The sequence below is a fragment of the Oxyura jamaicensis genome, chromosome Z, assembly GCF_011077185.1.
Source record: "Oxyura jamaicensis isolate SHBP4307 breed ruddy duck chromosome Z, BPBGC_Ojam_1.0, whole genome shotgun sequence".
NCBI lineage: Eukaryota > Metazoa > Chordata > Aves > Anseriformes > Anatidae > Oxyura > Oxyura jamaicensis.
In genome coordinates this window covers 29,836,871-29,850,590 of record NC_048926.1, presented here as the reverse complement: position 1 = coordinate 29,850,590, position 13,720 = coordinate 29,836,871, and the positions used below count along the sequence as shown (strand labels likewise).

Sequence of the window (13,720 nt, the reverse complement as noted above, 5' to 3'; positions counted from 1 at the left end):
GCTGCTTCGGATTCTCTGACATCTATCTGATTTCTTATGTCAGCAAGGTCATGGCAAGCCTTGTGTGGATTCATCTTAGCTGAATCCAGTGGCTATAACTGTGTATTTGAAGGTACAATACATAGATATCCAAGTAGATGTGATGTTAGGGAGATATTTTATTTTCTCCTTCTCAAGTAAAATCACTGGCAGCCTTCTTTTTTATAAAATCACCTGTCGCAGTGAAACAAAAGATGTTATAAACAGTTATAAATGCTGTACTTCAGATCTCTTAGCAGCAGTAACTCCACTTTGTGCTGGGGAAATTAGCTGTAAGTGGTACTGGAGAGGCAACTCCCATCTATACCCAAAGTGCTATAATGAAAACCTTAACGTTACTGATGAGATGTTTTTTGCTGAAACAGCACTCTTCCAAGAGCAGAATAATGACAGACATAGTTTCCATGTGATCACCTCTCCTTAATCTTGTTATGCCTATCTTAGTAGAGAACACAGTTCACCAGAGCCAGTGCTCTTTGAAAATATGCCAGATTCAACCCTGTGTCATTACTTTGCTATGTGATGACTATCTCAGATGTGAAGCTGTTGCATTTTTTTGAAAACTGGCATTGTAGAAGTTACACCCAGCATGCAATATATTCAGAGTTAAATAAGGCGTTTTTAGGCATTCCTGTAATGGGAAGTAAAACAGATAAGTGCCTGGAATGGAAAAGGCTCATCTCTTCCTCTAAGAAAAGTTAAAATTACAATTTAAATATAATCTGCAGGGAAATCTGGCTGAACTTCATTTTCACTTTTGCTTCTAAATTCCTCCTAAATAAGATTCTGTTGAGTAATCAGCTCAGATATAAAACTCCTTATTGTCATGTAGCTACAGTATCACAGTTCATAGTTTTTCACCTGGCTTATGTGTAGAGTTTTACATAGACTCTACATTAATATTTGCTTCCATGATATAATGCTGATTTACTGGTTTTGTTTGTTTGTTTTGTTATGGTTATTTGTTTTTAATTTCTGTACTTTGATTTAACTTCCCATTGGTTTTGTGAAATGAAATATGTTCCATATATTGCCTTGCTGGTGGGCACTTGTGTTAATTTCCAGTTTAGTATGTTAGAAGGTTTGGAAATTAGATACTTACATATAAATGTCTCCACATTAAAGATGTTTAGACACAGGACAGCATGTACAGCTTTTATTCAAATTCCCACATTCATGAGACCATACCAGTTAACAAAAGCATTCTTGAACAAAAAGTCATTGAGCAACAACATGCCCAAACATAAAGTGAATCAAACACACTCAGAAAACCTTTTCCCAGTGGTAAATATATTTAATAACATATTTAATAACAGCACAATTCTCAGTAATTTCAGGATACTGTATCTGAAGCACAGCTGTCCATTAATCTAGTGCGAACAAACTCCCAGAAGTTCATTGTTCATCTGAAGCTAAAGTGCTGTAACATTCTTCTAAAGAAGTCCTCAGAAACAGATATAAAAAGTGCAAATTCCAGCATGTGAGATGAGGAGTTCTCACAGACTCGTACTCCCACTGTCTCCAGAAAATGTGGCGGTTGACAAGTATGCAGCCTCAGTTTGAGGGCTACATTCATCTCCTTAGAGAAGAGAAGAAAAAGCATTACTTTTAAAATCTACAATAATGCAAACAAATCAATCACCTGATTTTAACAACTGAGTGATACTGAGGACCTTATCTTCATTACATGCAAGTTCTGTGTATGCTGAAGTACAGCGACTCCTTAAAACTGCTGTTAACTCCAAAGACATCCCATTGCAATCATTTTAGAGGGAAGAATTCTCTCTCTCTCTAATCTGTGATCCAAATTCTGAATTTTCTATTATGTCAAAGCTATCACTGACAATCAGTCATGCAAATGAAATAACAAAACTGAAATCTGGTTAGATAGCATCCATGGGAATGCTTGTTAGTAAAATCTGTGCAGCTGAAGAAATGTTTGCAGAACTGGGACTTCAGTGATGAGGTAAAATGGTCTGCATCTTCAGTGCTGGTACAGCTCAAGCTGTAAGTTAAAATGATAAGATGAACAATCCTTGTTCCTGTAACCAAGGCCATGTGGGTCATTTCCAAGGCTCTCTGGTAAAGTATCTGTGGCTTTTGTGCTTCAACTGCATACTCATCATGGAAAAAAGGTTCTTTCCAGAGTTTCTTAAAAATATATGGTGCTGAGAAATATAAAATTTTGTGCAACATGCAGTAAGTCATATGACAAAGATTTTCGGTCATTAAAATGAAGAAGTAAAACAAAACCACAAAAAGCAGCTACCTCTCATTTAATTTCTTCATTTCAGTAAGTGCTAAGAGGAGGCCAATGCTTACAAAGCGAAAACAATCTTACAACAGTAACACAAAAAGCCACAGAAAGCCAGTCTGTGTTCAGACAATGTGCACTGAAATTATGTCTGGGCATGCACCAGAGCTGTCCTCCAAAATACTGCCTGCCTCAAGCTTACATTCATTTGCACATGGCCTGGTTCCACTGTAGTTTCACACCACCACATGGAAAGCGAAAAAGTGCCTTTGACTTCAGCAAGTCATGATTTGTGAACAGGTGAAAGTGCTTTTCTGAAAGTGTCATTTTGTGTATGAGATCTATTGATGCTGGTGGGTGGGATGGCTAGGGGTGAAAGGGATGTACCATGATTGGAGGTGAAGTGGAAGTCAGTGAAGATGTCATTCTCCATCTCCAATTCCTAGTTTTTATTTCTCTTACAAAGTTTTCTTTTTAACCTGGTGACTTTCCAATGTGTGCAATGTGGTTTTTTGTTTGTTTGTTTTTTTGTTTTTTAGTAGTGAGGAACAAGAGTGGCTTCTCAAGTAAATCCTGTCCTTGGAAAAGCCCACACTCTCTGAAGTGTGTCCAGAAACAACTTGGTGTTATTTCCTCAGGTCCTCCATCAGATGCTTTTTGCAATCTCCAGTTTTGCTTTTTGCACAGCGGCAGGGGAGTCATTTGTCTTCCTGGAGTGTATCAGGTAGCCTCAGGGCAGTCCTCAATAGACATCCCTGGCAGGTGCACCAGGGAATAGAGCTGTACCTGGTATCACTGTACCTGACACTGACCACAGACTCTCTCCTGACAATACAATTATCTATCAGACTTCTATTTATAGTTAATGAAAGTGATTTATATATGTAGGCATTTTACGAGCTTTCTTATATCGCTTTACAGATTTCTTTTTCTCTTTTTTTTTTTTTCTCCAGTTCAGTGTTAGTACAGGATAGTCACATGCATCCTGATGCTATTAGAAATTACCTTTCCTTTGCCATATAATAATTCCTGGGTGCCTAGGAAAGTCACATACTAAGATGAGAAGTGGCTCAGAAGATCATCTAATGCTCCAGGGAAATCAGATGTCATTTTATTTACTGACAAAACTTGTGGCTTGAGCCAAAAGTATAGCATACAATTGCTACAAAAAAGCTTTATGCCTTCCAAAACAACCAGCTTTCCTTGTGCATACTACCCAACTGAGAATACTAGAACAGCAATTATTGTACAGGGGTGTACACAGAGATATATATGCAAGCTATCAGTGGCAGGGAATATACATTCATTATTTTTACAGAGAATGGGAGAAGGTCATTAAATTAGATTTATAACTTAAAGAGTATTGATACTAGAGTTTTAGAAAATTTAAGAAAAGTTTAAATTCAAAACTAGCCTCTTTTTGATGTAGCATTATTTAAATTGCTGTCTATAGATTTACACAGCTCTTACCTGTAAGAAAGAAAAAGCTGTAAGCATAAACATAAAAAATTATGACTTACTGTTCTCATCTGTCAGGCTAGGGTTCAGTTTTCCTGTCTGTTGAAGTAAATGTAAAAAAATATGTAAACAAAAAAAACTTAAACATTTCGAAATTTGAAAGAAACGGTATAATTAAACAAACTTTTATATTAATTAGGGCTTTAAACACATTTAAATTTTTATTGTTAATCTATACTAAATATATATAATTCCCTACAGTTCTTTTATTTACAGATTTTGGACCAAATTCTGAAGAACTTAATAGCAAAGCTTGTCTCAATCTAATTTTGTTACAATAATTACATTTGTCTAAGTTTATTGTAGTCCATTCATATGCAAAAAAAAAATACTAAAACAATTGCCTCTTTGCATTATTAAGTTTCAAGTGTTGCACTTTCAAGACAGGAAAAAAAAAAAAAAAAACTATACATAATAGTTCCATCCACAATGTAGTACAGCGGGACACCATTGTAGCTAGACAGCCTTAATGAAGGCTGTAAATAAAAGTTCTGTGTCAAGTGTTGTAGCTATGGTGCCTTTGTAGCCAAGATGAATAACAGCAAGACAAAGGCTGTACGGAGAGTTAATGCCTTTTGTCAACTTGTTGGTATGGATGAAAAAAATATGTATCAGCAAACTATGATTTTACAGCCCTCCTCACCCAAGCCAAAACTTGCTTGTATACTCTACAGAACTGTAGATCTTCAAATAAAAATATACATCCATATACCTCGTCTCACCTAAGCGAAAGGTGAGAAAAATAAAGCCCAACTCATATAAGGCAAGATCTCATTTTGGAACAGAGTTCCTCTAGAAATAAAATGTGGCCAAAGTCCAAGAAGCATTCCTAGGGTTATTAAAACGTCCAAGATTTCGTTCACAGGAAAATAAAAAAATAAGAGAAAAATCCACTGTCTGAAGTAAAATGTACCTTTTTTTTGGCATGGTGTTTCTTGAATGATTTTCTCTTTTGAAAGATTATTAATGCAGAGAGAAGGACTGTTACTATCACACACGTGGCGATGATAAGTAAGATCAGGGATTTTTGTCCACTATACAGTGTACTCAGTAAAGCTGTCAAAATAAATAAATAAACAAACATGAAAGAAAGTAAATTTTTAACTTAGAAAGCAGGCATAGTTTATAAAGTAACCAATTCTGATTCTCCAAAGTCTTGCTCTGGCTGAACATAGGATTCTTCACATTTATCAAAATGTGGTGTTTAACATTTTATGGATACTTTCTTCTGCAATATTACTATAAGAATCTCTGCAATACACAAGTCACACTTTCATTTTCATGGCATTTGAGCAAGCACAACTGCTATTTATCTATATCCTATTTGAAGAACGATTAATTAGAAGTCTAGATCAGGAAAGATAGCCATGAAGATTAAAAAAATTAATCAGCAAAATAATGGGAGCCCCCCTAAAACTAAAATACACCAGAAAATGACCGGCTATTTTTTTGTGATGTGAGCTAGTCTAGGTTTCAAAGACATAAATAACACTGATTCGTTTCATTTCCAGAGCATCAGTATTACATTGCTTGCTAGAATAAAATTCTGGTGATGGATAATAGGTCACGATGTATATAGCAAAGCACATAATCATTTTCAACACTTATCTCTCTCATACAAGATCAAGGTGATATGAACCTAAAGTGGAAAAGTGAGCTGAAGTTTCTTCATTCAGTTCTTTATTCCAGAAAATGCAGCTGTAATTCTCACTCATGTTTGGCTTGAACATGAGGATGCTGGTGACATTGTAGAGGCCATCTGCAGTCAGCATATAGGTGGTATTTGCAGACCCAGTGAGGCTGACGTTCTTCTCATTTTGCCAGAATACCTCTGCCAGAGGAAAGCCTTCTGACTGACATATAAAAACAAACTTTTCTTCATCGCCTTTTCTCATTACTTGAGTGTTTATTATCCTGTAGGATGCTGCATGAGAACAAGCGGAGTGAAATTATTTTATGCAATGATATTAATTTTTCCACTTCACTTTCCCACCTTCCCTTTATTATCATACTACATCTGCATCTGTAACTGAAATGGCAAAGGAAATCTTGTAGAACAACTCGGTAGTATTAGTTCAACCCTTCTCAGGCCCACAGTGACAGGGCTTACTCCACTACTCTATCCAAGGCAGCAAATAACACTGCATTTGTATTTCATCAGCACAGAAGAAATAAGTGAAATCTCATGGGGCTCTATTTCCCCATCCTGAATTCACAAAATAGTAGTTGTAGTACAAAATAAATCATTCAGGCCACTTAAAAAAAAAAAAAAAAAAAAAAAAAAAAAAAGTTATTTTTATTGTTTGTGTTTCCACACTTTAAAAACAAGCATATTTTCATTATATGAGAAAAAAAAGGACTTAGAATTTCTGTAAGATCAATTCAGAGGGACTGAGATAGGCCTTAAAAAATGTCTGTTTTTGTACTTGACAACGTTAGCTATTCAAATGCTTGAATGGGAAATAAATGCTGCCTCATACCACACAGACATACAGCAATTGGTGGGAAATGCCAGAGGCCTTTCGAAGGACTGTTCTGCAATGCTATCCAGTCATGTATGCATTTATTGCTCATGTCCATTTGGCTTTGACGAACACACAAAATCACATGTCCTTGTTCCTGGAGCTGCAGTCACTGTGGGAATTCCTAGACACTTGGGTAGTTGCAGCAGGGCTCATAGGTGAATTAAAGCACATCTGAAAAATGCTTGGGAATGACCAGAGGTGGCTGTAGGGGACCACAAAATAGGGTGTGGGGATAAGATGGAGGGGCCCCCAGAGAAGCTCAGCTGCCGTTGAATCAAAGGCTAGCTGTCACTGAGACAAGTGCTTTGGTGCACCTGGGGGCTGAGCACAGTCTTGGTGAGAGACTTAGCTACAAATTCCTGCCAATTCTTGATTTCCTGCTGGTCTGAAGGAATTTAGTTGAGACATCTCAATGAGTATGCACACACTGTCTTTCAGCCACTAACCTGTTACTTCCAAAGTAATATACTTGTAGTCGGCGCCCTGGTAGTCAATAAGACAAAGGTATGATCCCGCATCTGTGACCTTGACGCTGGTGATTTGAAGGATAGCTCGTCCTGATTTCAATTCGTCGTGTAACAGTGCTGCTCTTCCCATGTAATCATGATGTTGGGATGGAGGGAGTGCCTTCCCCTTGTGAAGTGTGTACACATCTCTTGATTCTGACTGACCTTGCCTCTTCTGCTCCCAGACAACATTTAAGAGTCCCAGGTTCAATGAGCCATTCACAGGGAATCTGCATTCCAGGGTCACATTGCTCCCGTACGCAGCAACGTACAGCTGCTGAGGAACTTCAACTGTAAATAAACCTAAGGTAGGAAAAGAAAACACGTTTTGTTTGCTGTACATTCTTATTTTTTTAAGCTTGGGTAAGCAGTTTTCATATAGTCGGGCATATAGTTACTAGCTTGACTGAAAGTTTTAAGCATTTTTATTCCCATTGACACTAGCATTTTTACTGTGTCAGTTGTACCTATAGAAAATCATCTCTATTCTGTATTACTTACAAAATCTGAAAGATAAGGACAAGACAAGCAATTTTTTTTTCACATTTTAGAATTAATTTAATGCTGAGTCAGTGATTACACACTAAGCACTTTTCTGAAATTAAATCTGTATCTGTATGTTCTTGAAAGTTCTCATAAAAGCAACAATTATGTAAAAACTAAGCTTAGTTTTGTTATTCTTTAAAAAGTGAAAATCCAGTATAACTCCCGAGAAACACATAAATTTGCATGAGGTAAGTAAGTGTAACATGCAAGAATTGCTACGCAGAAACTGTGGTCTTCCACAAGCATGAGACCACATGAGTATCATTTGATCCCATGCAACCTCAGAAATGTACAACGCTATTACAGAAAGCATGCCAAAACAATCTTCCTAGCCATTCACCAAACCTGAAATTCATATTGTTATGAATAGTTTATCATTTTAAAGTGCACTTGATAAAGGAAAGCTATTTATGATTCTTCATTCAATATACCTTGTTACTACCTTCTATACTGGATTTACCATATATTGGTATATTCAGAAACACTTGGTCATACTGACAGTGACATTCAAAAGAGAAGTTCATGCAACTGCTCATGCATTTATTGATTTTTAATCATCTGTTTGTGAAATACTTACAGGGAAAGCTTCAATTCCTATTAGCAATGCTTATTCATTTTAATACAACAGTATTTAATACAGCTGATATACTGTTTAATACAACAGAAAAATAATATAAAGAATTGCCAAGCTTTACCCATTTATATTGTTATTTGTCATTATGTGTCTGCACAGAACATATGAGTTCACTAACCTAAGATAAGTTAAATAAGGAGTCCACATTGCTATATATTTGTCTCAAGAAAATTAGAAAAAAGAAAGAGGAAGACTTATCCCTAGCAATTATAATAATACTGAATTTTTGAATGAATACAAAGTGTGCAGATGGGGAACAGAGCTGGCTCTGTTTACAGGCTCTGCTTACAGCTGGCCTTAGGCTAGGAACCTGCAGCTCTCTTCTTGCAATTCCCTATTTTGTACTGCCACATCACCAGGAATCCACTTCACTTCACAAAGAATCCAGTTTCCTCTGCAAACTCCTTTGTGCACGGTGGCCACACAGGGGCCGGGCACAGAATTACTGCAATTTTATATGCAGTGCTCCTCACTTATTTTTCTCCCCCCATGGTCCCCTTGTGGATTTTAGTCAAGCTGCTTCTGCTACAGGGATAGATGGATAAGGTTGCTGTAGTTTGCAATTGGCTTACGATGTTTTCTCATTATATTTCTCACAGCCATGTAATTCAGGACACCTCTACTGCCAACACACCATCCTTTCTTGAATGATCATGGAAAGTGATGGACATCTGTGCTGTGCTCAATGCTTACCCAATGCCTTCTATGAGACATTGCAAAGCAGAGGCTCCAGATGCCACCAGCCATTCACGTAGTTATCGCTGGAGATGCTGCAACCCACACTCTGAGGGCACAGCAGTGTCATTACACTGGTCCTAGTGATGAGGTTGAAAGGCAGTCCAGTTCCTCTCACCTGAAACCACCCAGAGCTGCATTTCCAGCAACAGCATTGTCAGGATTTGGAACATTTTCTCGGGTGGATCTGAAATAAAAGAATTGCAACTTAACAATAGCTACCTTCTCTTGCAGAGGTGTACTACAATGCTGTCAACTAAAAGCCTTTCAACCCTTCAGAACACCTCACAGCTATAAAAAAAAAAAAAAAAAAAACAAAAAAAACAGACTATCACTAGAAACAAAGAAAATCCTGATTAAAACAACCCATTCTCATACACAGAATATGAGCAACTGAGTCATATCAGTGAAGGGAGAAAAAGCATTTCTACAACTTTATCCTTGAGGTTTTCAACATCTGAAACTTGCAGACAGACTTAAATAATCTGGTGGGGTACTATTTTACAACAGCTTCACGAGCTTCACGTAGATTCTGTCCCTATGAACAATAGAAGCAATTGCATTTGGCTTCTCTTGTATCAGGGCATTATAAACACGCATAAGCAGACTTATTTAATTGCCCGTACTAATTCCTGATCTAGCTTACAGATCACCTGATCTAGCTTAAAAAAAGATCACTGATCCTGATTTTGTTTCATCTCAGTTTTGCATACTTCTTTGAGTATACATGTCATCTGGGTTGATTATCTGAGTTCTTTAACCTCACAACCAGCATATATCTGGCCCTCAACATGTGGTACTGGAAATCTCAGGGCAGGGTAAATTAAAGCTTGCTTCAGGTTTCAGGGCTGCGTGCTGCTGATTTTGCACATAGTAGTGCCTGGCATGTATGAAGTACCTTGCATTGCTGACAGTAAACCAACAGCATTTAAAGGAGAAAGTCCAGACTTACAGTTAGTTTCTTCCTTTTCCAGTAACAAGGAAAATACTGTTAGAACTTCTGTATAAATATCAACCTAACTAAAACATAAACAATCAAACAAGAAAACCTAGGGATATTTGTTACTAAACTAAAGAGACAATAGATAAGCATGAAGAATTACTTTTAACAAACAACCTCTCTCATCATAGTCTGAAAAATCTCTCTTTTTCTTCAGGAAAAAAAAAAAAAAATCTTTCTAGATATCTCTGAAAAAGATCCAGAGATCAGCATAAGGAAGTAAAGAAGAGAAGGAACAATTTTAGACTTCCCCAGAGCTTACTGGAGAAGGTTTTAGATTTTACTTCCCTGTTCATTTGCAGCTCAGCTTGAAACACTCTGGCTCTGATTTTCTTAGGTGCTGCATTTCTCTGATTGCTTTCACCTTTGAGCTCTCAGTACCTCAAGGTTTTATTAAAGTTAGCAACTGATATTAGGTAGGGGACTTTTCCTGGAAATAGAGACTTTAAGCTTTTGAAACCACAAAAGTGGATGGACACTGTAGAAAGCAAGTTAATTACATGTAAATGAAAGCTAGCTACCTTTTTCAGAGGACGAAGATGACATTATTCAATGTGTGATAAATTATGATAATTTTAGTTGTATGAGAAAGGAGCTGGTAAGTAGTACCATCATTCATATTTCCATTTCTTGAATGCAGAAACAAAGATCCTGTAGTGCCCTTAGAGCTGGGTTAAATTTCACTTATTTAGTACTACACTGAAATTTACCACCCTCAATCTCCTGCTTACACACAACCTACCTAGAAGCCGGTGAACATAGGAGGAAGAAATTAATGAAGAATTGAACAGTATCTCACACTAACTTTTGGATCCTTGTCTTAGCCTTTTGTAGGATACCTGTGGTGAATCTGCTCTCTTTCTATACCTCTGGGTACATTGAAAGTGCAAAGCACATATCTGGTATAAAATAGTGGATGGGGCTTTTTAAAATATATGTTACTGAGAGTAGTAGAATAGAACAAAAAATACGGGAATACATAATTAAACACCAGCAGATGGAAATCATAATTATTATTTATCAAATAAGAGTAAGTCTTGCCAGACCAGAAGGATTAGTGTGAGAAGAGCATAACACACAACATAGATAAGTAGAAGAACCCAAAGAGAGAAATACATTTTAATTTGTTATACTGAAAGCAGAGCCCTGGAATGCTTGTGGGAATCCACAAGAATCTGTATTAATCTTTTGTTATTTCCATGATCTTACTAGCAGGCATCAACCTGTTGCACATCCTCAGTGCAATCTACCCGTGCAAACTAATAACGTAGCTGCACCAGGCATCCTGACACATTCCCATAAAAGATAAATAGATAAATAAAAAATCTCCACCAGCAACCGGAAAGTACTTTTATCTGAGCTGACTGTATCAGCCATTCATTCTGTTACACAATAGCAATCAATTGTTGCCTATCTTTTGTAAAATGTACAGCATGTCCTGTCATGCAATGGTCCCTTTACACAACTATCCTAACAGGTTCACATGCAACACTTGCTCTCAGATGGCAACAGCATTTCCTTCTAGCAAAAGGCCATTTATAAAGCATATTCATCATCTGTCTGTTACAACTTCATTGAGATACAACAAATAAACGTTGCTCCCTAAAAACCAGAAACTACTGGTTCTGGATTTGGAATCCACATATGAGAACATGAGGAAGTTGCATGACATTTCAACAGCAATTCAGATCCTCTCAGTAAATGAATTTCCCAGACCAACCGGCAGAAGAAAAAGCAAGTTTTCACACAGTACTGTGTGATTGTGAAAACGAAGCTGAGGAAAGCTTTGAGTTTTGAGGTTACGTAAACCATAGCACCACACATCTAAAAACTAACATGGCTTTTTATGAGTTGTAACAGTTCCAGTTGAGTGGGAACAATGAAAATAAAGTCACGGCAATATGAATGGGAAAATGGAGAAAGGTCATCTCCTTTTATATAGCTTTCTTATATTACTAAAAGTACTAGGTTGAAACCCATGATTTACTTTTCTTGATCCAAAATGAACATATTCTGATAACTTTTTTTACTGAGTGCTGAGTGAAATCCTGAGGGAGGTGACAATAAATTGCTAAAATCCTACCACTAGGATTACATACCCAAAGGGATCAAAACACTTATCTGCAAAAACATAAGTACTTTTTGGCCAAAGGAATTCACCAGATCACAGATCATCATTTTTTTCCCTCAAAAATTTTAGACCCAACATTCCCATTTCAAATAGCACAAGTTAGGTACTTTAGGCCACAATACTGTTTTCAACATACTATTTCATTTTCTATATAGATTTCATTAATTTCCATAGACAGGAAAAAAAAAAAAAAAAAAAGGTGCAAAGGTGCTTATCCTAGAAGCTGTATGGTATAAAGATGCTCTTATGAGGCAGAAGATGTGACAAAAGGGGAACAACAACAAACTCTGCTTCAGCCGTGGAGGTACCGAGCAAAAGCTGGGATACTTGCTTAATGTAGCTCCGCTTTGTATAGATTTATTTGGCACATGTATGCCTCTTGTATCTTATTCTGGGTGAGCACTCAATGTTGCCAAGAATGAAGAATTTGCAAGAAGCTTGCTAAGCAAAGGAATATGGAAATCAAATACTATTTTCACAGAATCACAAAATGTTCAAGGTTGGAAGGTATATCTGGAGGTCCAAACCCGCTGCGCAAGCAGGGTTACTGAAAGCAGACATCTTTGCAATCTACTCCTAGGTAATAAAGATTGAGGTCTACTTCTGTGTAACACGAACTGTGGATTCAGTTCTATTTCCTTCATCCATGTATCTGAAAGATCACAGTGTTTCAGAAGACAGTAGTCTTGCTATGCTTGCTGCCAGCTGAAGGATAACAAAGGATCCCGGGAAGGACAGAGCCTACTATACGCTGTCCACTAAACAAACACAACCTGGGATACAGCCACTGATTCAGGGCCCTTATAGTCTAACAAATCATGCATAATCCTTTCTAGGAAACATCACTTCAGACTTTGTTGTTGTTGTTGTATTCCAGAGGATGGATGATTAGTATGCACATTAAGCATTGATGTAATGACACTTTGCAGCACTAAGCAAGAAGAGTGTTAGAGACTGAGGAGGGCCTATCTTCCACTAGAAGAACCAGAACTGTTGGAGAACCTAAACATGTTTCCAAGCTCTTCTTCAGGTTTAAAGCAGAAGTCAAAAGTAGTTGCAAGTTCAGAATAAAAGCTGAGACTTCAGTCTGAAAGATTAAAGGATTAAAGCACTAAGAAGTCATTAGTTGGTACCTCTGAAGTAGGTACTGCAGACAGGTGGACCCTGTGGACCAGCCTAGCACGTTGGTAGCACCTGCAATGTTACCGCGTGCAGCTGTAGTAGGTAACACACAGTATTTTTGTACTGCAAAGTTATGGCCATTACAAAGCACAATGCAACGCACTCTAGAAATAACACAGAGAGACAAACTCAGCTGAACACCTGGGTTCTGTTCACCAGAAGGAAGTATGATATCAATACCAGGCTCATATGATTATACCACTTCTCATGCCTGTTCTCGTTTGTTAGTTCAGACCCTCGTGCATGAAACAGAGTTGCATGCTCATTTTGTTGAAAAACATACTATTTTCTTATATATATAAGTAACACTGCATAAGATTGTGGGGTTCCAGTCATTGTTTGCTTTGTCTTTCTCTGCTACTGAAACTCTGTTGTCTTCTGTGTTTTTATATGCTTCAGAAATCTTCCTTCCAGCTTTCTCACATCTGCAAAAATTCACAAGCTTTTCCATGTCCTCATGAAATGACTAAACCTTTTTTTCCCATTCAGTGAAGGATCCAGCTTCCGTGTCTTTAAGCTTAAAATCTCATTTAAAATAATAATAATAAAATCATTATTAGAAACGCATATAAACTGCATCTGTTCTATATCTTACCAGCATACAGAATGTACTCTACTTCCATTTGAGGTATTTTATTTTTTAAAAAAAT

The 13,720-nt window shown here is 37.2% G+C and overlaps 1 protein-coding gene across 2 annotated transcripts in view; it reads right to left on the bottom strand.

Annotated features, from left to right (window-relative positions):
• Positions 1–1,182: 1,182 nt before the first annotated feature.
• The window catches only part of LOC118156433 (programmed cell death 1 ligand 2-like), a 13,967-nt gene continuing 1,429 nt past the window's right edge, over positions 1,183–13,720 (bottom strand). For both annotated transcript variants that reach the window (XM_035310517.1, XM_035310518.1), the window contains exons 2-7: positions 8,876–8,944; positions 6,783–7,145; positions 5,451–5,735; positions 4,725–4,867; positions 3,814–3,850; positions 1,183–1,618 (exon numbers count right to left, since the gene is read on the bottom strand). In XM_035310517.1, the coding sequence (XP_035166408.1) occupies positions 1,536–1,618; positions 3,814–3,850; positions 4,725–4,867; positions 5,451–5,735; positions 6,783–7,145; positions 8,876–8,930 (966 nt within the window). In that variant the 5' untranslated portion in view covers positions 8,931–8,944 and the 3' untranslated portion in view covers positions 1,183–1,535. The remainder of the gene's footprint in view (positions 1,619–3,813; positions 3,851–4,724; positions 4,868–5,450; positions 5,736–6,782; positions 7,146–8,875; positions 8,945–13,720) is intronic.